We start from the raw sequence: 26,551 nt of genomic DNA, 5'->3' as shown, positions 1-26,551 counted from the left end.
CCATTTTGGACCCATCGGTGAACCACATGAGGCTCCCGTCCTTCCACGTGACTTTGTTGTTCATCCAGTCGTCCCTGGAAGGTAGTTCCACGATATAGTGTTTAACAGAGATTAATTGTGGAATCATCTGATCAGGTAACATGCCTAATATGTGGTCTCGCAGAACTGAGTCCTCTAAGGTCCTAAGCGTTTGCGACATCCAGTTACATGAACCCCCCTGGGCGATTGCCCTCAGCATGCTTGCCTTCGCCTCTTGCTGTATGAACAGTGGAAGAGGCGGTAGGTTTAGCATTGCTTCAATGGCCGCACCAGGAGAAGACGTCATGGCTCCGGTTACCAACATACAGGCAAGTCTCTGCAGGCTATTTAGTCTGTCTGCAGTTGTTTTCTGGTTGGCTTTGTTCCACCACACAATGGAGGCGTATGTGATTGTTGGTCTCACAATTGCTTAGAATAGCCATAGGAGGATCTTGGGGCGCATTCCCCAATGTCTCCCTACCAGACGTCGACATACACCCAAGGTTGTTTTAGCCTTTTTCACGGCTTTGTCGATGTGAGAATTCCATGTGAGTTTCTGGTCGAATGTGACTCCCAGATACTTAACCTCAGCTGAGAATTCCAAAGTAGAGCCGTTCAAGGTGGGAGACTTCAGTTTGTTAAGTGTCCGTTTCCTCGTGAATGGCACAATAACAGTCTTTCCTGCGTTGACTGACAGTTTGTTGGCTGTACACCACTGTGAGATGGTGTTTAGCGCCTTTTGCAGTATAGAGCTTAGTAAGCTTTGGCAGAAACCTCTGACGATAATAACTAGGTCGTCTGCGTACCCTAGTGCATCAATTCTGAGTTCTGCCAGCTTACTAAGTAGTTCGTCTACTGCTAGTGTCCATAGAAGTGGCGAAAGAACGCCACCTTGTGGGCAACCTCGCGTAGTGTATAGCTCCAGTGATGTCCCATGGAGGGAGATTAGAGCTTTGCGATTTGAGAGCATTGACCTTACCCATTTGACAGTGGTGGAGTCTACATTTTTGTTAATTAGTCCCTTCACTAGCGTGTCTGTCGGGGTATTGTCAAAGGCGCCCTCAATGTCTAGAAACGCACAAAGTGCAATCTGTTTGTCTTGTAACGCCTTCTCGACTCTATCCACAAGTTGTAGAAGTGCCGTTTCTGTAGACCTGCCTCTACAGTAGGCGTGTTGAGAACTATGAATGGGCTTTAGGCTTAGAGCATGCTCTCTTATGTGTCTGTCCAAGACTTTCTCAATAACCTTTAGGAGAAAGGAGGTTAGGCTAATGGGTCTGAAGGAGCTTGGCAGGGAGTAGTCCTTTCTGCCTGCCTTAGGTATAAATAGTACTTTAGCCCTAGTCCATTGCTCTGGAAGATATCCCCAGGCAAAGCTTACCCGGTATATCTTGACTAGTAGCGGTACTAGGATATCCAGGCCTTTTTGAAGAAGCGCTGGAAAAATGTTGTCTAGACCGCTTGACTTGTAGGGTTTCAGAGTCTTGATGGCGCACCTTATATCCCGGGGTCTGATTAACTTTGCCGCTCTACGCCAGTCCTCGTCAAGAGGCCGTTGTGTAGGCGTTGCTACAGTTGGTTGATAGGTAGCCCCCGGAAAGTGATGGGCCATCAGTACTCTTACGTTTTCTACGTCGTCGGCTGTAAAAGATCCATCTGGTCTCTTAAGCAGGCCGATTTGGCTAGGTTTGTCCTTGGCGAGCAGTTTGTGTACTCGGGATCCTTGGGGAATTTTAGATAAATCCTCGCAGAACCTCTTCCAAGATGCTCGTTTGGCCTTCCTAACTTCTCTGTTGTAATCTGTTAGGGCTTCTTTGTAGGGTTCCCATTCTTGGGTTTTTTTAGCCCTGTTAAACAGCCTTCTGGATTAAACTCCTAAACTCTTCTAACTTAAATAAGTTTCTAAAAATATTAAATCTCCTATGGAAGAACTCCACTATTCCAGAAGAATGAAAAACAGGCTGTCTAATTCCAATTTTAAAGCATGGGAAAGATTCTAGTTCAGCTGATTCATATCGTCCTATCACACTAAGCTCGTGTGTTGGTAAAATTTTTGAACAATTAATAAAACAGAGATTAATATTTTATATTGAAAGTAACAACCTCTTACCTAATAATCAATTTGGATTTCGATGTGGTCGTTCTGCTTGTGAGGGCATTTATGTCTTGTTTTATCTGGGCACTATGGATGTCAATCCATAGTGCCCAAATTGACAATAAGATATTGGCTGGTGTTTTTTTGGATGTTGTAGGAGCATTTAATAATGTTGATTTAGAACAATTATCATCCATTCTTCTATCCTTAAATGTCCCTGAAAAAATAGTTAGTTGGATATTCAATTTCTTGCATGGTCGTAAACTTTATGTTAGAGTCAATAACCAATTAATAGGTCCTCGATATTCATATAGAGACGTATCGCAGGGCGGAATTTTGAGTTCATTGCTCTTTATAATCTACATAAATCGAATAAATATTGTTTTGGGTAATAGAGTTTCTAACCTTCAATTTGCTGATGATCTAGTAGTGTATAGTTCAGGACTTAATTTATCAAATGTTGTGTTAGATCTTAATGTAGCACTCAAAAAATTGGAGCTTTATTTTCAATATCTTAGTGTTGAGGTCAGTATTGACAAAAGCAAAGTAGTAATATTTTCAAAGCATTCTATAAGAATAAGAGATGCAAAAATATATTATGGTACTCAGAAAATTTCAATGGATAATTCAATAAAGTTTTTAGGGGTTACGTTTTTAAGTAATTTTAGATGGCACAAATATGTTGAAATATTAGAAAATCGAGCATTAAAGGCCTGCAATATTCTGAAATCATTAGCTGGTACATATTGGGGTGCAGACCCACACATCTTGCTAACACTATATAAGTCATTAGTCCGTAGCGATTTTGAGTATGCCTTCTTTTGTTATGGTGAAGTAATTACATTAGTAAATAAATTAGAATAAATACAAAATAAATGCTTAAGGATCATAACAGGCGCTTTTAGGTCTACTCCTATTATATCATTACAAGTAGAATGTAATATTCCCCCACTAGGTCTTAGATTCAAATATCTACAAACAAAATTCTTTCTCAAATTAACTTCTATTAATAATCATCCACTCCTATTAAAGATACAGGACTATATTAAGGGAACTGACAATAATTCCTATTATCAAGTAGAAGGCATCTCTGATTTGTTACATTTTTCTTGTGATCATAATCTATTTTCTAGTATTCTTTGGCCATGTTATTTAAATTCTTATAATTCAAAATATACACCTATTAAAATAATTATTTATGAATCATTAAAATATAAGGAAGATGTATATAGTATGCTGTCAGAGTGGCAAAATTATAACCAACTTTATACTGATGGATCTAAAAGTAATACTGCTGTCTCTATGGCAGTTTATGACATACAATTGCGGAGTGGGTTTGGTCATAGGTTAAATACCTTGCCTAGTATATACACAGCAAAATGTGCTGCCATATATGCTGCTCTAGAATATATTGGAGAACAGTCATATAATAATTGGATCGTTATAACAGATAGCATGAGTGTTTTAAATGCTTTACAATATCCTAAATGTAATGTTACAACTAATTTCATCATTTACAATATTAGAGACAAATATCAATGCTTATCCCTAACAAAAGATATTGTTTTATTCTGGACTCCTTCACACATAGGCGTGGAAGGAAATGAACAAGCTGATTATCTTGTTAAATCTATTGTGAATAGTAATCAGATACATACTGCTTTGAACATTCCCATACCACACACAGATGCACTGTCTCGTTTTAAAGGTACATTCTTGCAAGACTTTCAGAATTATTGGCAACAAGTTGTTCAAACAAAGGGCAAATGGTTAGCCGACATTAAAAACGAAATCTCTCCTCCCTGGTTTGTTAAAAAGAAAAAATACTTACACAGAAAATTTTACACCACAATTTGTCGGTTACGTCTGGGACATTCTCGTAGTGGTGCTCATTTATTTAGGATCGGTTTTTTAGATTCTCCAACTTGTCAATTCTGTAATTTATCCATCCAAACTCTTGATCACATTCTTTTCTTTGACTGTCCCCAATATAATCTTCAAAGATTTACATTGATAGACTGCCTCTTGGATATTTATAAGAATACTGAAGACATCCCGCGCTCACTTCAGCAGTTATTGAAAACTTATGACTGCTTCGTGCCGCTTTACAAATTTATAGTTTCAACGGTAGGCGAAATTTGAAAATACGGCTTGGCTTTTGACACAATCCCTTACACAGACTTAAAACATATTCGTCCATAAATTATTATTGGACTTGTGTATAATGTAAATTTTAATGTATAAATGTAAATAGTATATTTGTAGTTACACCTTAAATTAGTTTCATATTATCTTATAATTATATTCAACTAATATTTATCATAATTACTTATAATTCATGTATAATATATTTCTTATAACGTATATGAGATTTATATTTTAGTATTATATCATAAAAGTTTATTATTCAAAATAAGGATTCATTGGAACAAGAATATTATCAATAAAAGACTTGGCTTCGGCCTTTTATGCGAACCTATATGTATATGAAGAAAATGAAACATGAAGAACACGAAATACTACTTTTATGGGAAATTGTACTATTTATGTTTGAAGATGAAGATTATATAAATACTTAGCTTAACTTTGAACAAGCTGTGTAACGTGAAGAATAGAAAAATAAAAATGAAGACTTGGCTGTATGGGCTTTTGACCCCTTTGCCTGTCCAGATGGACGAACAGAACCAAAAAACAAAAAATGGTGTTGGTAGCCCTGTTTACGAAGAACACAAAAGTTTCAAATTGAAAATGAGTCTGTTTGAACTTTGAGTTTACAAACAAACATGTGAACATCAAGTATTTTGCGCGTCGTGGGTGTTTTGCATAAATAACATAATATAATGGAGAATTAGATAGTAAATCCACAGTATCACGTCAAGATGATTATCGCGTTGCAAATATTATTATTTTTCCGCGAAAGTCTCTTTCGAGTGCTCGACACACTACTTCAACCATATTACAAAAAAATTAATTTGACGTTTAAAGAAAATGTTTCCGAAGACGAGGATTCAGACGATCAGGTTTTCGCGGAATTCGATGACGAAAAAGGTGTAATTTTCTATCCCCGAATGTACGTGCAAAGATATGCTGCAGTGAGCGACTGTCTTATGGATGAAAGATGGAATGGGCAGCTAGAAAAGGTACCTACATCCGATGATGAAGTTTACAATTATTGAACTCATTGAAATACTTTCTACTAAAACTATTTTTCAGTCAGTTTATATTATACAGATCATAATATTATAGACATCAAAGAATCAAAATAGATTTCATTACATTATAATATATTTGAAACTGAAATTATTTGTAACAATTTTATTTATTTATTTATTCAATGAACAAAATTATCTTAGTATATATAATAATAAAGAAATACTCGCAAAACCTCTAATGTTTATGTGCGAGCGGTAAGTTCGCATTACATTCATAATTGTTTTAATTACTTAAGATATTTGGAAGGCTACAGCAACTGTCTACTCCAAAGTTTTGAGGGAGTTGCTGAGAACCTTTCTAATCTTGTGTTGTGTTGGTCTCCTTAGCAAAAAAGGAGTCATGCAATTTTAATTTTATTTCAAAAAGATTTTGATTAATAGTGTTAAGAGCTTGTTTTGTCTTGGTAATTAAATTATTTCTATTCTATTATAAATAAAAGAGTATTATGTTAGATTCAAGTTATCCTGCAAATAAATGTCTTACTTTAGAAAGTCTATCTACCATACTAGTAATAGTCAGGCAATTTAACTATTAATTTTTGTTCTAATTCATTACTATTATTTTTTAATTTTCATTATTTTTATAGGTGGTTGACTTCGGATACCATGATATGAGCTTCATTAAATATCTGAAGGAGGTACCTGGCATCAAACATGTTTTGGGTGTGGATATTGAAACAATACCACTACAATGTTCATCTTTAATTTTAGGTTGTGATGAACATACAAGAGAAAATCCTTTAAAAGTCACAGTAAGTTCCAATATTATTATTTATCGCTTTTTTTTATTTATTATGGAATAGAAGGACAAACGAGTGTATGGGTCACCTGTTATTAAGTGATCACCGCCACCCATAATCTCTTGCATTACCAGAGGAGTCACAGGAGCGTTGCCGGCGGTTAAGGAAAGTGTATGCGCTTTTGTTACTGGCAATAAATTAAACAATTAAATTAATGGTGAAAATAACCCATTGAAGAGTAATCATGGAAACTGCAGCTTCCCGTACCAACAATGATAAACTGGAAATGATTCAAGTTCTACTTCATTGGCTTCAATACTCACAAAAACCATAAGAATGCAGAACAAACCAGAAACACTCAATGTCAGAAAATGTTCAAGACTGAGGTGGTGTTTACCAAATTCATATTGATTCATTCATACACAAATTGAAAACAAAATTTTATGAACTATGCCGGACTCAAACCCATGACCTCTGGCGTTCCGTGCCAGTGCTCTGCTAACTGAGCTAACTGTTCAAGTGATGTATCATAAAACTTTTTTTTTTATGGTTTAGGAGGACAAACGAGCGTACGGGTCTCCTGTTGTTAAGTGATCACCGCCGCCCACAATCTCTTGCAACACCCGAGGAATCACAGGAGCGTTGCCGGCCTTTAAGGAAGGTGTACGCGCTAGGACAAGGAAGCTCATTCCACAGCTTTGTAGTACGTGGAAGAAAGCTCCTTGAAAACCACACTGTGGAGGACCGCCACACATCCAGATGGTGAGGATGATATCCTAACTTGTGGCGTGTCGTGAGAAGGTGGAATTCGGCGGCAGGAATCAGGTTAAACAGCTCTTCGGAACAATCCACGTGATAAATGCGGTAGAAGACACACAATGAAGCGACGTCTCTACGCAACGCCAAGTGATCCAGCCGTTCACAGAGCACTGGGTCCCCGACAATTCGAGCTGCTCTGCGTTGCACGCGGTCAAATGGATCGAGCTGAAACTGGGGTGCGCCAGACCAGAGATGACAGCAATAATCCATGTGTGGCCGGACCTGTGCTTTGTAGAGCCCTAGTGTGTGGGCCGGCTTGAAGTATTGGCGTGCTCTATTAATGACGCCCAGTTTCTTTGAAGCCAATTTGGCTTTGCCTTCCAGATGACCACGAAATTGGCAATCGCTCGAGATTTCGAGACCCAGTATTCCGATACTAGGCGAGGCTTTGAGGGAAGTGTTGTCGAAGAGCGGTGATACGACAGATGGGGTTTTTTTAGTGGTAAACGCGCAAACTTGAGTCTTCTGGGGGTTAAATTGGACAAGGTTCAATTTTCCCCATTCCGCGACCTTCTCAAGAGAGGACTCGATAGAAGACACAAGTTTCTCCCGGCACTGGTTGACGATTTCCCGAGAGAGACCTGCATGGCCCGTGTATACGGTATCACCAGTGCTGTCGTCCGCATAGCAATGAATGTTGGAGGTGTCCAACATATCATTGATATGCAGAAGAAATAGCGTGGGAGACAGCACACAGCCTTGGGGCACTCCAGCATTCACGGGCTTCGGGTTCGAGCAATATCCAACTCTCAGGTTGTGGCTTCATCTACAGGATTTACTTTACAGTTGACAACCTGCTCAACACCGCTATTTGCGTATTAGGAAATTGTTGTCTTGTAAATATAAATAATTTGTTATGATTTTAATGTGATAACCCTCACTTCTAGGATTAATACACAAATTAAATTTTATGAACCTCTGGTGTACTATGCCAGTAGTCTGCCAACTGAGCTAACCGTTCCAGTGACATATTGTCACAACTTTACTGTACAACTGTAAGAAGCCTATCATGTGTATACATAGCTTAATACCGCAGATAGGTTGGACCTACAAAAACATCTTTTTTTATGATTTATGATATGGGGCGAGATGAGCAGGACATTCAGCTAATAGTAATTGATACACCCTGCCCATTACAATGAAAGCTCAGGATTCTTGTAAAACCCAAAAATTCTAAGTGGCATTACAATTGCGCTAATCTCCTTAAGACATAAGATTTTAAGCCTCATTTGTGCAGTAATTTCACTAGCTATGACACCCTTCAGGCCAAAACACAATAATGCTTACAAATTACTATTATATTGAGACTTGTATTTCTGATATATTATCTCTATATGTTCTAAAAATGTCACTACATTTGCGCTCATTTATAATTTACAGCTGTTTCAAGGAAATGCTGCAGATCCGGATTATAGGCTGATTGGTTGTGATGCAGTAATAGCAATTGAAATGATTGAACATATGCTTCCACATGACCTTGAGAGATTTGTTCATACCGTATTTGGTTTCATCAAGCCTCGGATAGTTATATTGACTACCCCGAATGCAGACTTCAATGTCATGTTTAAGGCCCTGGAAAATAACGGCCTTAGAAGATTGGATCATTTCTTTGAATGGAGCAGATCACAATTTAATGATTGGTAATGATTAAAATAATCAATAAATTTGTATTTTGTCTAGTATTTCAAAGGAAGAAATTGTTTCTACATAATATGTGAAGTCAATATTTCAAAATGCTTGGATTATTATTATTACTCAAAGATCTTCTATGATAGAATATATATAATTTATAAATGGCCATACATAGTTATATTAAATGCACATAAGTAATGTTAATGCCTAATATGTCAGTCATCAAAAGTTAAGCAAGTGCCTTGAGGATGGCAGGGATGTTGTTTCATTGAAAGTAGGTGCCGGATTGATCTGTACATTGTACCAATGTGTATCTAAATATCTTAGTGTGTACCTAGGTCCTAAATAATAATTGAGAGCAAAATTCCAAAAAAGAAACAAACATCTTGATTGTTGTCTCAATATATTCATGATAATGCTATGTGTGTACAAAGGCACTTAAGTGAATTTGCTAGAAACTGTCATAACCATAATGTTAACACCAGGAATAAACATAAAATTATTATTGTTACAACCTACTTGGTTAAGTCAAGTTATTAAGTCAATGTTTATGCTTTTACATCAAGATCGCAGAAAATTTTATGTATAAAAAATATAAAATAAATTGGTAGAAGATGTTTGTGGTAAAAGTAACTATAACATCTTTCTTAATGATACCACACATTGGCAATGGAGTGTCAGGCAATTTAAATTATAAATTTGATTGTATCTAAATTTTTATTGACGACTGACTACTGTATAGCTGAGTGGTTAGCGATCCTACCTACTAAGCTAGAGGTTCCAGGTTTGAATCCCGGTATGTGCAAGCATTTATATGATGAATATGGATGTTTTTTTCCGAGTCATGTATGTTTATATGTATTAAAGTATGTTTATATGTATTTATCTATGTGTAAGTAAGTATATTGTATTAAATATATTGTTGTCTTGCAACCCATAACACAGGCTATATATGCCTAATTTGGGGCATGATTATTTGTGTAAAAAGTGTGTCAATATTATTATTATTTAAAAAAAAAACAAAGAAGCCCAATGAGTTTCTTGCACTTAGGAAACTCAAAACACAATGACTCACAATGGGATGGTTTTCAGTTTATAATAATTAATATTCGTTAATTCAATAGCATGTGCTGATTCCCATCTTTTTTTAACTTACAGGTGCAGCAACATAGTAGATAGATACCCAAACTACACCGTGACATGTAAAGGCATTGGTCCTGGCCCACCAGATACGCTGCGGTTGGGTTGCTGCAGCCAGCTTGCTCTTTTTGTTGCCAAGGTTTACCATAAACAAAACGATTTAGATCTGAATAGTCTTGCCGTAGTTGCATGTACAGGTGAGTGTAATATTACATGCTTTATTTTACGCGTAAATTCATGATTCACCTGTATATTTGTTTCTAACCAGCTCATTTGTGCGCGATTTTGACCCACTTTTGACCGATGACAATACATTAATTCGATGATTGAAATGATTGCATTTTTCTGTTTGCAAAATGCGATTTTTGTTAATTTATATGAATTTCATATTCATCAATCTATTTCGTTTTTCTATTTTTTAGTTTTTTAAACTATTACTTATTGTATTGAGTCTAACAGCTATTTTCAATAACGTATCTCTAGTTACGGATACATTGCTGTCACTGTTTAATGACAATATCTGATCTATCCATAGTTATGTCCAATATAGTTATAGTCTAATGCTTTATGTTGATAGATTATTGAAATGTGAGTAAGTGTAAAAGGATACATTTGTATACCTCTAGTGAGTTAAACTAAGGATAGATAGGTTATTAAAAACAGCCGTAAGTGAAATAAAAAAACCAAAAATCACTTAAACATATCATTTACCAGCTTTTATGTTGGTTTATAAAATAAGGAAGCACATAGGTTCAGGCCTTCAAATCTAAGTTCCACCTGCATCACATTGATATCTGGCAATCAACGAAATATATACATATTTAAACATTTTCTAATGAAACTTTTTTCCTCACACTGTCAATTTTACAATTAAAATGGTTAAAATGAGCAAAAGAACAATGAAACAGGTCTTATGATTAAAAATTCTAGCTGTATTCAAATCTTTAATTAGTTGCTTGTTGTAAGGTCAAAGACACCAGTCTCACAGCAACATTGTCAAAACACTTTAATTACATATCCTTTAAGCTGTGTATAGAATATTTTGGCTTAAAGGTCTCGTTACCAGGCCATAAAATCTTATAAAAAAAAACGAGAGATATGTTAAATTTTTGGTTGTATTTGTAGATGTTCCAAGGCCTACAAGCCTGAGTGATATGACATGCAGTTTTGACTGCATTCCTGATTCGAGTGTGCTATGTCTCACGGATGGGTTAGTAAATTTTGCATTTGAATTTTGTTTATACATTCGAGCTTCAAAGTACCATCTGTGTGTTAAGAATTGTAGAAATATATTGAGGGAAATTAATTTTTTATTCATTTTATAACCAAAATGGCTGACCCAACAGACATTGTTCTGTTCATAATAAAAAAAAACTCTTGAGGATGGAATTTTGGAAAATCCGTTCTTAGCTGACCTCTATACGGTGAAAAGAATATTCCTACCAAATTTGAAGTCTTTAGCTCTAATGGTTCCAGAGATATCGTGATGAGTGACTATATATGTGGAAATCTCTGATATATATATAGATAATTCATATTGTTAGTCAAGTATTCCTAAATTGAGTTATGTGCTGCTAATGTGAAAACTTACCAATTATTGCACTGTTACTGTTCTTACATTAGTTAGTTTCTAAACTAACAGAGCCAAATATGCCAATTAAATGCGGATCTTCTCGATGTTTTAACACTATTTCTCCAGTAAATTTAACTAACATAAAACTTAGATAACTTATACGTCTAGATAGCGCTCTTGCTGTTAGACAACTAATGACAACAGGCCAGCTTTATTACTTTAGTGTCCATGACAGCTACATCTTACACCCGCGATACAATTAGGATATAATTAGGACATCATCCCCACCATCTGGATGTGTGGCGATCCTCCACAGTGCGATTTTCAAGGAACTTTCTTCCACATACAACAAAGCTGTGGAATGAGCTTCCATGTGCGGTGTTTCCGGGACGATACGACATGGGTTCCTTAAAAAAAAGCGCGTATACCTTCCTTAAAGGCCGGCAACGCTCATGTGATTCACTTGATCACATAACACCAGGTAACCGTACGCTCGTTTGTCCTCCTTTTTCATAGAAAAAATATACCTACGTCAGTCACTTTGTTTTTAACGATGCTGAAAATAGAGGCTTAACCAAAAGAGGATGTAAATACTACTTAATAAGAGGCAGGACTGCCCAATATAAGTAAAATTGAAATTTAGTTTATTATGAAACGTGCAGTAATTTGACATAAGTTTGAAATAGTAATTACAATAAAAGGCGATGAAGTATAATCCGACTAAGTTTGAAAGCGAACACTTGCTTAAAACATAGTCGATTTCGGCTATCTCCGTTTTTTACAAGATTATAGCCGTCATCTGTCAAAATATAAATGACTGCACTTTTCATACATACGAGCGAATCGCTTTTTTGTTAGAGAGTTTCGCTAGGCTGGCTTAACGGTTCGTCACTACGTCGAGGTGTTCCTATTTGTCACAGTATATCTAGACGTATAAATTATGTAATATTATAAGCTATATCATTCCCTGAACACTAACCTGTATACAAATCCTTCAGAAACAATGAATCGTACGTTGCATTCCCATATACCGAAAAAGAGTCCTGCCTAACAATTATCCTATCAACATCCTCTTTTCCCTATAAGGAAATTGAGTACGCTGACAAGAACTTTCAATGTAACCTCGAGACGGAGAGGAGTAAAAGCTTCCTGTTTGAAGAGGAAACATGTACCTTAGTACCAAACAGGAGGGTGATAAATAAAACCTATCATTTCGAAGACGTCAATAACAGGTTACCGTTGATATGTTTTTATTATACGTAGGTACGTCCTTCATTTGATTGGCTGAACTGGTGATATTTTTTGTAATCATCATTTGGTTGGGCTGTTAATTTTACTAGGAAGTATGTGCTTTTATGAGCCTAATTAGGTAGATATATGTGTAGCGCATATACTAACCCCCTTATTCATAATAGTCTGCTAACTTAAAGCATTGCTAATTCTCACTCTGTCTTCTTCTATTGACCTAAGTCAGAATGAGAAAAAACACTCCGTAGCAGCTGTTTAAAGTTAGCGGACCATTATGAATAAGGGGGTAAGAATATAAACTAGTCGACCTGATAGCACGATAAATCAATGTGTGCGTAAGCTAGTTCTATTTATTCTTTTTACGGTAGCTGTGGAAGACACACCACAATTAAGCCAATGTCTCGTTAAAGTGGGTTGCCAAGCTTTGAGTATGTGTTTTTTAAATTATAATCACGTACCGAGTGTTTCTATAAATATATATGACGTTTTGGCCGCTCTTAAGTTTCAAAGTTGTTAGCAAGAGTAGAGGAGCCGTAGGTATATATACCTACGGCTCCTTTGAAACTGAAACGCAAAAATACTTGAACACTTCTGCTGATTGCAGAAATAAGCGCCGCTTTTGTAACCACCCAGTGCAAATAACCCTACAGCAATACTGGAATACTAAGGGGATTCACCAAATATGGTTTCGTCTTGTATCAGATTCAAATTCGTGTGATTAAAAAAAAAGTTTTTTTTTATTAAAATTCTATAAAAACTAAGCCATAACTTCGCTGGACAAAAATGTTGTAATGAAAAAAGTAAACGTGATTTTGTTATTTTAAATTTTAATCAAAGGCAAATCATGGTACAATGTGAAACCAAAGCCCCATATTTCGGTAGTCAATCCTCTCGATTAACATGTTATTTTTATTATTTCAGGTTGAACTGCTCTACATTACAAGTGAATAAGTTTTCGAAAACAACACAAAGCTTAATCGCAAAGAATAAAATAGATTCGTTAGCTTATACGCGGGAGGTTGTCGATGAGATCAAGCATTTGACACGAATGCTCAACTTCAACAAGGATGGTTGCGGTCAGCGCAACGGTTGTATATGGCATAACTTTAATTGGGGCGAGAACGCGCCTTATTGGAACCAATACTATAAAGTTGTACGGGACTATAGCCACCCATTTGAGGTGAGTGTTTAAATATCCTTGACGATACGTGTCGTTCCGTAAAGTCTGTGAACATTCCAGGTAGATTCAGAGCTTGTGAAAGTTGGGCTGAACGCTAAATGGACCCAATTAAGTTGTTCTAATAGGGGCCCCAATAATTTATACGTCTAGATAGACTGTGACAGCTGTGAAAAACATTATATTATACGGCATAATTTAGTTAAAAAACGTTTATATATAAAATATCATTAAATTATTTATCATACAATTAGATTTTTTTTCTTTTTTATGACTTATAAATATTGAAATTTATTTAACTCACGTCCATTAGTTGTGCTTCATTAGACATATGAGTTAAGAGGCTTAAGGTAACTGAAATATTATACAAATGGTCTAACGTCAGGTGTCGAATTTGCGTGACGGTGTGCGCGCATCTTAAAAATTCACTCTGATAATTTTACCCTAACGCGCGAACAGAAGTATAAATAAAAAAAAACATGGACAAACTGCAACTACGGATAAGTCTATTTGTTAACCGACTTCAAAAAAAGGAGGAGGTTCTCAATCGGTATGTTTTTTGTTTTACAGATAAAGTCTGAGGAAAGTCTCATACTGGATGCCATATCCGAGGAGATAAATCTGCTGATCGATTCAGATAATGTTCAGTATGCCATAGATGTTGACAAGTTTGAGATTCCTATAGCTCATCTGATGGAGGTCGTGAAACATATCACAAACGACACTAATAAAGTCAAGTTAGTATACTAGTAACATTGTAATAGACTTCAAAATTCAAATATTTGTAATCAAAATCACATATTAAACTAAAAAGACTACCACTCATTCAAAATAGAGTGCCTCATACATAAAAAAACGGGCGCAAGAAACTCAGCGGGTTTTTTTTATATACTAAGTCAAAACAAAATAGGGCCACTTGATTTTTTTGACCTCTTTAGCGATAGTGTATTTTTTATGCATTCTCAAGTAGCTGATTATTTATCGTGGTGTTACCTTATTTGTTTACAAACATTTTTTTGTATATAGTATTCCACCTGCATAGTTGTTTAAAGTGGGTAGTTTTTGATAATTTATTGGAACTACTTGATTCTACCCGATTTTAAGACGGATTTCAACTTAGTCAAATTGACAATTCTGTCAAGAACACTATAAGTTTTGTTTAACTAGTGGCTGAATTAACATTTTAAAAAAGTTATGCCGAGAATTCGACGTCATATGGACTTGCCAACCGTAACTAGGGCCGTAACATTGCCTCAAGAAGGCCATGCGCAGCGTTCTGTTCGATTCAGACTGCTTGGAATCGTTTTCAAGACAAGACACTGGGAGTCTAACCAGGAAACGGACGGATTTGGCAAAGTTCGAGCAACTACCGCACAGGTGGACCGCTACGAGCGCTTGAATGCGCGCGGAGATCGCTGCATCACAGCACGCTCCTGACAAAAGCGTTTGCGGCAAGCTATCGGTACACGTCTTATTGATCAAACCATTAGAAATCGTTCACACGAGGACCTACTGTTCTCCAGGAGACGCGTAGTGCGGATACCATTAACAAGTGCTCATCGTGCAAACCGATTATCGTTCGCAAGGCAGCATCTGGCATGGGATATGATTGATTGGAGGACAGTATTGTTTACGGATGAGTGCAAAAGTTAAACTTTTTAGTGATGATCATCGCATTAGGGTCTGGAGGCGTGAAGGTGAGCGATTTTCGGATGCTTGTATCCATGAAAGTGACAGATTTGGGGGCCCCAATGTTATGGTATGGGGAGGAATCTCTATGTCGGGCAGAACCGAGCTGGTAATTTTAAACGAAGGCATAATAACAGCTAAACATTATTCCGAGGAGGTCATAACACCCCATGTGGTCTCATATGCATAGAGAATCGGAGCAAGATTCCATCTGATGCACGATAATGCTCGCGCTCATACAGCTAGGGCCACCACATAAGTCCTAGAAACTCTGCCTATGCGTCTATTAGGCAGTGTTTTCGTTCAGTTGTGTTGCGACCGTGCTTTGAACACGACGCCACGCAATAACAGTTCAGTGACAAACTGACCAAATAACAGCATATCTAAACTTATAAAAGATGGAGTGTTGTATTTTAGATAAGTGCCCCATTAAATTAAATAAATTTTGCAACTAAATTGAAGTTTTTAATAATTTTGATATATAATTCCATTTCAATTGCTAAAAAAAATGTTCTTGCCTCGTGAGCGCAGCCCTCTCGCACGTGACGTATCTTTACTACATCTAATGAGCGTTTTCAATAGACTTTGAACATTACTGCCACGAAGTAAGGAGTTAATTTGAATGAATGTTCTAATGTTATCTGTATAAGATATACAATGGCGCTCGGAAATTTTTTGACGACCTTTTAATAGGCGATTGAGATGTGGTGAGATGTGGTGCTGGCGCCGCATGCTAAGGATACCATGGACGGCTTACCGCACTGACGCCTCGATCTCGCCTACATATCTGTAGCGGATCATGAGATATTTTGGCCATATTGCACGACGCGGTGCTGATAACCTAGAACGTTTGATGGTCACCGGGAAAATTGAGGGGAAGAGACCAAGAGGCCGGAGCCCACGACGCTGGTCTGATCAAATATCCGAGCAGACTAACCAACCCATCAGCATCGCACTCCACCATGCGACAGACCGCAACAAATGGAGGAAAGCTGTAGACGAACTTAAGCGGAGTCACGATCCTCAGCAATGAGGGAACGACTGTGAAGAAGAGAAGAAGTAATAGGCGATTGTCTAGTTGTTTATTGTACGTCAATGGCGGCGGCCCATACTCTCTTGTATCACCAGAGGAATTACAAGAGTTACCGACCTTATAAGGCATCGAATAAATGTACCTACGTACTATGAATTTGGAAACACAGACTACATTGTTACATAGCGTGGATCGAAACGTAAGCAACTGGGGCTAAAGTCAACTGCTACCTTCACCGATGCTTTTAAAATTATTTTGTTAACATATAAATAGATAGATGCTATATTGTTTTTATGTAATTGTTCTTAGAATTAACTAGTATATAAACCAGCTGACCAGCCCAATTTAGATTTGTGTGCGTTAGCTAGTGGTATCATATTCAAATCACTAAGGAGCGAATGCCAAGGGTGGCTTACTGATTACGACTTGTTAATCAAATTCGGTTATAGTAACAATAGATTCCCTTACCTTTTTCTATCTTGCTGTAAGATTTTCTCATCTCTAGCACACTTTGTTCGTCTATACTCTATAATATTGTAAGTCTAGGTTCTTACTGTGTTCACTATCGGGCGGTTAGTCCTTGGAACTTGGAAAAGAAATTAAATTTAAAAAAAATTACTGAAGTAGGCGTTACTTCACGAAAATCCATAATAATCCAAATGTTTTAAGCTTTCATTAGTGTTAGTTCCGACAATACTTGTGTCTCGTACCAGATTTTGGCGAGTGTATATGTCCTGAGGATGCCTCGTGTAAAGGCGAAACACGTGTCGAATTGTTTAAAAGACAAATATTGGCGGAATTGACACTAAATAAAGCTTAGAAAAAAAAAACATTGTGGAATTAATTTTTTTTGTAAAGGTTAAAATAAGGTTTGAAAGGTTGAGCTTTAATGAGAAGAAGTGGGAAAAAACTCATTGTCACTCTTTCAAATCAACATTTACACCTTCATAGTTTTACAAATCATTTCAATTACAATATAATATGTAAAGTTATCTTCGAAAAACGTCAAATAGTCAATGCCTTTACACATGTAAGTCAAGAAAAGTAATTGTTAATTAATACAAGAGTTATTGAGTACAGTGGCTACATCAATCTACACAACCGTAAATAAATATTTATTTATTCGTATTTTATTAGCGATTATGCAAAAATATAACTTTAATTTTAAGAACAGGAAGCAGAGTTTCTGGTATCAAGATCATCCTGCCACGACAAGCAGCGCCCGTTCACGAGCATGACCAACCACCGCCTCCATCGACCATATTTAATATCTCTAGATGTGTTTCTATAACGAAATGATTTAAATTTCAGGGATCTGCTGGAGTGGAATGGTTACCAAGTTGTCGATGACGTTTTGATACATTCACGACTTGTCGTGGACACGATATCGGCCGGCCTTGAAGAGGACGAGTGGTTAGACAACGACACACTATCAGATGTGAATAAACAATTTGAATTTGTTTGTATTTAGCGTTGTATTGTGTACTTCCCGGTTACATTATCTCTGGACCTGACGTCGATTACGTCACATCGTCGCTTTGTAACGGTGTGCAAAACAAGCATAAATAAGCAACGATTTATTTTTTCTGTACTATTGCTTAATGTGATTCTGATTATCGCTCACATTCCAGCGAGGTGCTGAGATAATGTGGCCGTGTAGTTATCATTTCTGTATTAACAGACGGAGTGTTGCTCTCTGCATAGAGTTTTACCAGTGGGCTAGCACAGAGATGCTTTTTGCTGCCGCCAATCATTATTGTGTTTAGGTTTGGAAGGTGCCGCAGCTAGTAACTAACAGGGCTAATGAGACCATAACATCTTGTGTCAAAGTGACAATCATGAATTCTGTGCAGCACTGCATTGTAATGTAACGTCTCGTCATTTCATCGTTTAAGCCGAAAACGTCCACTGCTGAACAAAGGCCACTCCCAAAGAATCCATGACGATCGGTCCTGTTTTGCCCTCATCTAACCTATTCCGGCGGTCTTGACTAGATCATCGGCCTACCAACACAACGTCTTCCGGTACGTGGACGCCCTTCGAGGACTTTCTGTTCGCCGAGCTATGTGCCCTGCCCACTGTCGCTTCTGTTTCTCCTACGAATACCTGACTGGTTGTCCTACTAATCTCATTTCTGATTCGATCTCGCAGGGAAACTCCGACCATAGCCCTCTCCATTACCCTCTGAGCGGCCACGAGCTATCACTCCACACTTTTATTTGTACCCATATATTTCCTCGCGACTTAATAGTAGAGCTATTGCAGTTTCTAATTGAATTGCTTTAACTGCTACTAGTACATTGGTGTCTAAATAACTCTCCTCTATTTCATTTCACCGTTTTAATACCATGTATTCATTGGCATAAAAACATGAAATTAATTCAGTGCAGCAAGCAACATTTCGTCGTAATGTAAATATATGTAATACGTAAATACTTGATGGCCATTGTTGTAACTCACCATTATCACAATGCAGTAATAGAACAGTACTTTAACTTCTTACTAGAGCGCCCGAATCGCTAAGCAATCTTGGGGAGACAAAACGATTGAGTGCCACGCCGTATGCCGAGACTGGTCGCTATCCGAGTTAAATTAGTTGCGTTGCCAATCTTTTTGTATATACAAACCCTAGCGCTCCGCCCAAGCATAGGTTTAAATTTCAAGGAGACCGCTGAGTTACGCTATTGTTGTATTCGCGTCGTTAATCTGTATGTACAAACCCCAGCGCTCCGCCCTGTTACGCTACTGTTCTAATACTTGTATTTTGCCATTACCATACTTCTGTGTCGAAGTATCCGATCGGAACAGAACATTCTAGCGAAATTCGGTGGAATTTATTTTATTTCTCTCATTTATACAGACTTTTAAAAAAAAAAGTGTTGAATACAAAAAAAACAATAATTTAAGAGTTTATTTATATTACTGCCTTAAAATAAATAAAATTAATGATAATAAAATGACAAGACTTTTTGAAATAAAAAATTGTCAGTTATTCACGAATTCAGAGTTTCAATGCGGCTTAAGGTTCGGTAGATTTTGTGTCGAAAGCGAATTTTTTTTCGCCATGCCAATTAAATACAAATTATTTATAGGCATAATATATATATATATATATATGGCAAGTTTAAGTGGTCTCAGTATATAAACATATCGTATTTAGATATTTTCCTACCTTCATATGACGATGTATAATATGATGTATACTAAAAACTTGCAGTAGAAATATGTTTAGAGATTGTATCATTTTTCGTTCGTAAGAGTTTATTTTGTTTGCCTAAGTTAAGTGTTTATTACAAGTTGAATACATATTTTCATATTTCGAGGTTGTATTATTTTTAATCAATCATTATTTAGAAATTAGATCAATCAATAGTTGTCGTTTTAAATATAGAATGAATATTAAATCTAAATTGGTTCACGTGTTTGTCATATTGTCGTTAACATTATTCATTCATTAAATTAATAGAGTAGTTTAGTGGTTATGTCGCAGGTATATTGTCAAAGCAGTGATATTACAGTTACACTAGTGATATTACAATAAAACGGTAGATTGTGAATCGACTTCATTTCTTTCCGAACCGAATCGACGCTTGTTCACTAGTAGGTTCCAAAAACAAATTAACAATGTTAATCACATCGCACGAGCCGAGCGTAGCTTGCCGCGGCAGCGACCAGCGAGAGCCAAAACCAAATCAGCCCATGTTGACAGCTATTTCAACAATAATTTCAGATGGAAAATGATGTATGTAATTTCTTTTACTAATATTGTTTGGCAAATTGCGTTTGTAAATAATTTACCAATCGGAACGCTCGACATCTCACACTGCAAACTTCATTTGCTAGACCTACCTTACCTAGATTTATTATAATATCACTATACTGTACCCGTGAATTAACAATATCACTAAAACATTGTAAGAAAAAGTAAAAAATTGTAAAAAATGAAATCGAATAACAATCTGCCGTTTTATTATAATATCTCTAATGAAATTGTAATATCACGGCTTTGACAATATACCTATGACAGATATAAGGAGTATAGACACAAGAAAAAAGATTATGTAACATTAGTTACAGATACAGGTCTAAGCTAGAGGTCCCGGGTTCGAATCCCGGTAGGTGCAAGCATTTATATGATCAATATAGATGTTTTTTTCCGAGCCATGTATGTTTAAATGTATTTATGTATGTTTATATGAATATATGTATGTTTAAGTAAGTATATTGTATTAAATATATCATTGTCTTGTAACCCATAACACAGGCTATATTTCCTTAACTTGGGGCAAGATAATTTGTGTAAAAATTGTGTCAATATTATTATTATTATTATACACGAACATTATTGACTGCTTTGATCTGTATCGATATTATTGTGTTTCTGCTACCTTAATTTTTATCTGTGCTATAGACACAGGCAGACATACGTGGAATAGGCATGATGACAGATTTAATAACGGATTTCTCATCTATAATTGTGTTACATGTCTATTGGTTGCGAAACTGAATTGGCAGTGGGCAGGGCACATTGCCCGACGGACAGATGGCCTTTGGTGTAGTAAAGTCCTCGAATGGCGACCACGTACCGGAAGACGTAGTGTTTATGGTAGTCGAAGAACCTTGGAACTTGCGGTTTATTGAATTCTGGGGCACATGCAATAGATGTTGCCTCTGGCTGTCTAGTAGCAAGTTCAGTGTGATATTTCTTAAAACTTAAATACTTTTTCAGCATATTGATATGTACGAGGTCTAGAAATTCGATTTTAGGTAAACCATAAAGAATATCGTCGACCTGAAATAGATAATTGATTAAAGACCGGTTGATATCTTCCTAGCTTCTTCTCAGAAGTCCCTTTTTTATGTGTCGTAAAGTAGACAGCGTAAGGCCATACTATTCCGCGGCAGCAGAAACCGAAGTTGTCATAGCTTCTTCCATCGCTAGTTGCATAGTACCTTCATTACAGGACGTATGTCCAGTATTTATAAAACAAAATTGACACACTTTTACACAAATTATTTTGCCCCAAACTAGGCATACCCAGTACTATGGATACAAGACAACGATATGTTTAATACAATATACTTACTTAAACATACATAAATACTAGGGGTGAGACGTATTTATCGTCATAGGTATTTGTAACAGGTATTAAAATATCACCGGTTGTCACTGTGACAAGATATCAAAAATAACAGTGACAAGTATTAGGAGTATTTTGTAACAACTAGTATTTTATAACACCTAGTATTTTAGTAACGACTGTTATTTGAGTAACACCTGTTATTGAACAAGTATTTGATAACAACTAGTATTTTAGTAACAACTGTTACTGAACAAGTATTTAATAACAGCTAGTATTTAGTAGCAACTGATATTTGAGTAATACCTGTTATTGAACAAATAATTAGGAGTATTTAGTAGGTATTTTTTTAACAGTATTTTGATACAGCAATAATTGTGTGATTTGTAGGTCTGTTATATTATTTTTAATTCAATAGGTAATAAAATAGTTATGGTTCAACTATTCTTTTAAAATATGTGGGATAAGAAAAACCCTGTTTACTTTTATTGTTTACTGAATATTTTTCTTTTAGACACATTTATAAATAATAGATACTTACATCACATTTACTTTCATACATTTATTTAACATACTATTGTTAAGATAAGATAGGTAGGTACCTAATTAAAATATTGAAGTAAATTTCAAATGGAAGACCCTGTCTCTGATATCATATTTTTTCGTAATCGTATTTACTCACAGTTATATTGTGCCTACCAGCAGGAAAATACGGCTCACCTCTTCGAAAGAAAAAACCTACATTGGTAATTTGATAGTACCTACTGAATAATATATTTTTATGATGTTTATTTCTACTTTATTGTTGAATTATTCGTATGATAAGGGCACATTTTAATTGTGTACTAGGTAAGGATCACTGTTTAAGCATAGGTAGTATTGAAACATAATGAATACGAAAGTATAATGATTATTTTTATTACATCAAAACTAAAAATATTTAATAGGTCTGTACAGCTTTACCTAAACAGAACTTTTGAAATTCGAAGTTACCACAAGAGAAAGTACTATGTAATACGTATAGATGGCACTAACAAGTAACACCAAACAACGAAAAATATACGCCTCACTACAGTAGCTAGTATATTATCACAGATAGTATTAAAATAACAGCTAGTATTTTGTAACAGGTATTTGTCGCTGTTACTTTTGAGTCACAGTCACCGTCATACCTAGTATTTCATTTTGCCTAGTACGTCTCAACTCTAATAAATACTTATATTATTATCTAAAATCTAATCTAATTTCTAATAACTTCTTTATCTACTATATGAAAAAATACAATAAAATTAAATCTGAATTTATTCCGGGCATAAAGGGTTCCTACCCATTCTGCCCAATCACAAACGTTTTTACAAAGTAATATTAACCTCAAAATGGATCTATGCCAATAAGCGACCTTAGCGCCCGAGTGAAACTGACCGAAAGTCTTCAATATTAGGCAATTCTCGGCACACGCACACATTCACACTAATGCGTGATATAGCGGTGTTGGAAACTTTTCCTTACTGTTCGGACCATACCATAACCATACCATACCTAACCATAATCTATAACTGGGTATTTTTTTATTTATTTATTATAAAATAATTCATACTACTTAGTCTCTAGGGCGAACATTAATGTTTTGCCAATATTGCATTAAAAATCTGCGCCTCCTCGCAAGCTCGGCAAATTACTCTGAAAATTTCATGTCACCTTTGCCAAATAGGTACTTGCATTTATTAGATCCCTATGATTATACCCTCTTCTTATTTCTTAAAGTAATTTAGTCGATTAATTATCGGGTTATTTCAGTTGGATGCGTCTGAAATCCGAACGAGTACGTTCTCAGATGGAAGCTCTACGGTGCCCGACCATTATGGTTTGATATTTATAATTTATGCTTAGATTATTTATACCTCTTGCTGCTAGAAAAACGGTGAAAACGGGGCAAGTTTATTACTTTAGTGTGCGTGACAAGCGACGTCTTACACTCGCGATTTGTATGTCGCTCTGTGTTAGATGTTAGCTGTCAACCTCAATTTTTTTCGACGTTTTCACAGCTGTCACATAAAATGTGTCTTGAAATTTAAAGTCATAAGTTAATTAGCCATATTTCTACACAGAAGGCCGATCGCGTAATTTTCGCATTTTTTATTCACATTAGCGCCCCTTACGACACCACAGGGCCTGGGACTTACCTATTATTTTTCTGCCCCGGGGAAGCACAAGGCATAAATGTTATAAAAAGTAAGCCTTTAGAGGGTCGAGTTGTGTAAAAAAAAAATTTTCTCCCGAAGAGAAGCATCAATGTGGTAATCAATTATTTTATATAAAGACATTGAATCAATTGTTGTATGTTTTAAGGGCATATTTTTCTGTCGTGCGGCAGACAGCATAGTCATCAAAGTCTTGCCCCATGTGGTAATCTTCTCTTCTTGGAATGAAGACCTGCGAAGAGAATGCGACCGCTTTCTTCATTCCTGAAGGTCGTGTCCGTGCTTCAAAGTTTTTCTATGTTGGTCCCTAAAGCCTTCCACTCGTCGTAAGTGGTAGGCCAGTGAGTGTCATGATCTGGTCCGACCAGCGGCTGGGTGATCCTCCGCGTGATCTTTTGCCCTCCACCTTGCCTATGACTATCAGTTTGCCTAAATTAATGGAACGGCGTTGGTCAATGTGGCCAAAATATCCCAGGACATTTGATAGCATATTGTGGACAATATTGTGGCAATGCGAAGTTGCTCCAGGATAGACTTGTTTGTTCTCTTAGCCGTCCACGGTATGCGAAGTATCATTCTCCAACACCACATATCAAACGCGTCAATCTTTTTCGTCTCTGCCGCTAGGATCATCGTCACCAGTGGTAATCTAATAAATTAAAAAAAAATGTTTTGAACCTTTTCTAAGAGAGATATGGACTGGGGATTCCATACTACACTGGTGAACTCAAGGCTGCTTCGGAAATAATAATAAAAAAGGATTTTCGCTGTCTCGCCCCGTTTAAATACTTGATAAAACCACTAGCTAACGCATTGACAAATCAAAATCGGTCACGCATTATCGGACTGTCATTATCATTAAGTTGTGTATACGCTAGTTTAGTATATTCTAAGTCTATGGTTTCTACTTAATCTAATGACTAAATAAATGTTGGAGCTATTCGTGGGCCATTTTCCGCAATTGGACAGTTCACAGATAGTTTATTTTTAATGTTAGAGGATTTCTACCTTTAAATTATTTAAACTTTCGTGAGACATTAATATCTTATTTATTAATATGGCTTTACTCACGTTTTATTGGTGTGGGTACCGACTAGTTTCGGACCAGTCCTTCATCAGGTTGAGTGTAGTGGGTTCGCGATAACGTCCCGTCTCTTACTGCGGACTTGGGCTCGTAGTGTGCGGCTTGAAAGGGCGGGGGGCGCCGGTGGTGATAACGGCACGGTATTGGTATGGTCCGAAACTAGTCGGTACCCACACCGATAAAACGTGAGTAAAGCCGTATTAATAAATAAGATTTCTACCTTATTTGGATTTCTATTGAGATTTGTGACGCTGATTGGTTCGTATTTCGCGGTCATTTCCAGAACGCAACCTACGTCGGGCGCTCGATCATAAAGTACGAAAGCTACGCGCGCTCCTGTCGGAAGACGAGGATATTACCAGCGAGCTGGACCGCGTAGTGTGTCGCCTGATGAAGCTCGCCCTCAGCACCAGTAGATGCAGACAGACCCCGCCCTCCAATAGCTGGATGCATTGCAAGCTCTTTGACTTGCTAACATTGACCGAGAATGCTATTCAGAGAAGGAAAAAACATTTAGTGGGAGCATACGTCCCGAATGCGATTGATTTTGGTAATGGATTTTTTTATGGACTAGGATTTGATATTATAATAGGTCAAAGTGACAGTTCTTAGGAAATCAAACACTGAACTTTGGTTTATTATGTACAAGCTGATGCCTGCGACTTCGTCCCCGTGGATAAAGGGTTTTTAAAAATAATAAGCAAGTTTGGAATTGATGATTATCTCATGTTTTATTCCAGTTCCGGTTCCCGTTTTCGCACCCGTTCCCAACATATTATATGAATCTTATTTCGAGGAAGATTGCTATAGATCATCGACGTGGATTACATTTTTTCACAAATCCCTCGGAAACCATGCATTTGTAGCCTTCTTTCCCAAACTCTGTTCTATCGCTGTACTAAATTTAATCAAAATCGGTTCTGTAGCTCCGTCGAAAAAGCGTAACAAACAAACTTACATTTACATTTATAATATTAGTAGGGATTTTCAAAATAGTGTCCATTCATGTCAACACATCCGATGGAACAACTGAAAAAAGCACTTTGCCCACTCGTCCCTAGGGGTCTATTCGACACTCTTTTGAAACGCAGCAAAATTTTAATTCCGAAAATACAAAATCTCGAGGTGCAAGGGGCTATACGGTGACCAGTAATTCCAAGTGTCATGTCGCTAAATAATCGATTGTTTGCCTGGCGACGAGGCGTTGTCGTGAAGAAGGATCCTACTGCGATGTTGTTCCTCCCAAACTTTTTCCAAGACATTTGCCAAATAATTGTTAGTGTACCACTCTACAGTAACAGTTTTTTGATCCTCTAAGACAATTGTCACCTGTCCTTTAGAACGAGGTCACCATATATTTTTCGCACGTTTCGACCTCTCTTTACTTCAAGGAAACACCCATTGAGCAAAAAATCATAATACGAAAATTTTCTAGCGTTAAATTCATGCTTTGCCCGAAACACATTTTTTATTTGTCGCTAATAATATTGGCAGACTAAAATTTTAAAAATTTAAGCTTATTTTGATTGTTCCTAAGTAGCCGGTTCTTAAAACTTTCCGTGTCAATCTCATGAAGTGGTGCTGCCGGTCTTGCGCAAAGCCCGCCATAGGGCAGAGGTTCAAACAAACACGTTTCGCCTGATCCGATTGAAACTCGATCCGTTTTACTTTAATTTAAACTCATTTTAATGTATTTTTTTGCCAGTGTCTTTGTAAAGGATTTTATTTTTTCCTTAATTAATTCCAATTTCATTATATTCACGCATGCACAGAATAATGGATAACTTTGTCTTTTAATGCACCCAAAAT

At 36.7% G+C, this 26,551-nt stretch overlaps 1 protein-coding gene across 3 annotated transcripts; it reads left to right on the top strand.

The window, feature by feature from the left end:
- The first annotated feature begins 4,841 nt into the window (after positions 1 to 4,841).
- Positions 4,842 to 25,436, top strand: LOC126971841 (small RNA 2'-O-methyltransferase). 3 transcript variants are annotated; one of them, XM_050818340.1, is made up of 11 exons: positions 4,842 to 5,253; positions 5,913 to 6,077; positions 8,265 to 8,524; positions 9,675 to 9,853; positions 10,782 to 10,866; positions 12,228 to 12,461; positions 13,399 to 13,657; positions 14,225 to 14,391; positions 17,688 to 17,814; positions 23,255 to 23,321; positions 25,026 to 25,436. In XM_050818340.1, the coding sequence occupies exons 1-11, from the start codon at positions 4,993 to 4,995 to the stop codon at positions 25,352 to 25,354; spliced, it is 2,133 nt and encodes a 710-aa protein (XP_050674297.1). In that variant the 5' UTR covers positions 4,842 to 4,992; the 3' UTR covers positions 25,355 to 25,436. The 3 variants fall into 3 exon arrangements, with proteins under 3 accessions (XP_050674297.1, XP_050674299.1, XP_050674300.1); XM_050818342.1 differs by lacking the exon at positions 23,255 to 23,321 and having other exon boundaries at positions 4,844 to 5,253; positions 25,026 to 25,252; XM_050818343.1 differs by lacking the exons at positions 23,255 to 23,321; positions 25,026 to 25,436 and having other exon boundaries at positions 4,846 to 5,253; positions 17,688 to 19,695.
- Positions 25,437 to 26,551: the final 1,115 nt, after the last annotated feature.

Source organism: Leptidea sinapis, chromosome 24 (assembly GCF_905404315.1).
Source record: "Leptidea sinapis chromosome 24, ilLepSina1.1, whole genome shotgun sequence".
Classification (NCBI taxonomy): Eukaryota; Metazoa; Arthropoda; class Insecta; order Lepidoptera; family Pieridae; genus Leptidea; species Leptidea sinapis.
This window is presented reverse-complemented; position numbering and strand designations above follow the sequence as displayed.

What these genes read in the sequence shown, in the direction of transcription:
- LOC126971841 (XM_050818340.1), top strand. Translation starts at nt 4,993, where the DNA reads ATGATTATCGCGTTGCAAATATTATTATTTTTCCGCGAAAGTCTCTTT. An exon ending in GGAATGGGCAGCTAGAAAAG is followed by an intron (nt 5,254 to 5,912) that starts GTACCTACATCC and finishes TTATTTTTATAG; the next exon opens with GTGGTTGACTTCGGATACCA. An exon ending in TACGGTGCCCGACCATTATG is followed by an intron (nt 23,322 to 25,025) that starts GTTTGATATTTA and finishes GGTCATTTCCAG; the next exon opens with AACGCAACCTACGTCGGGCG.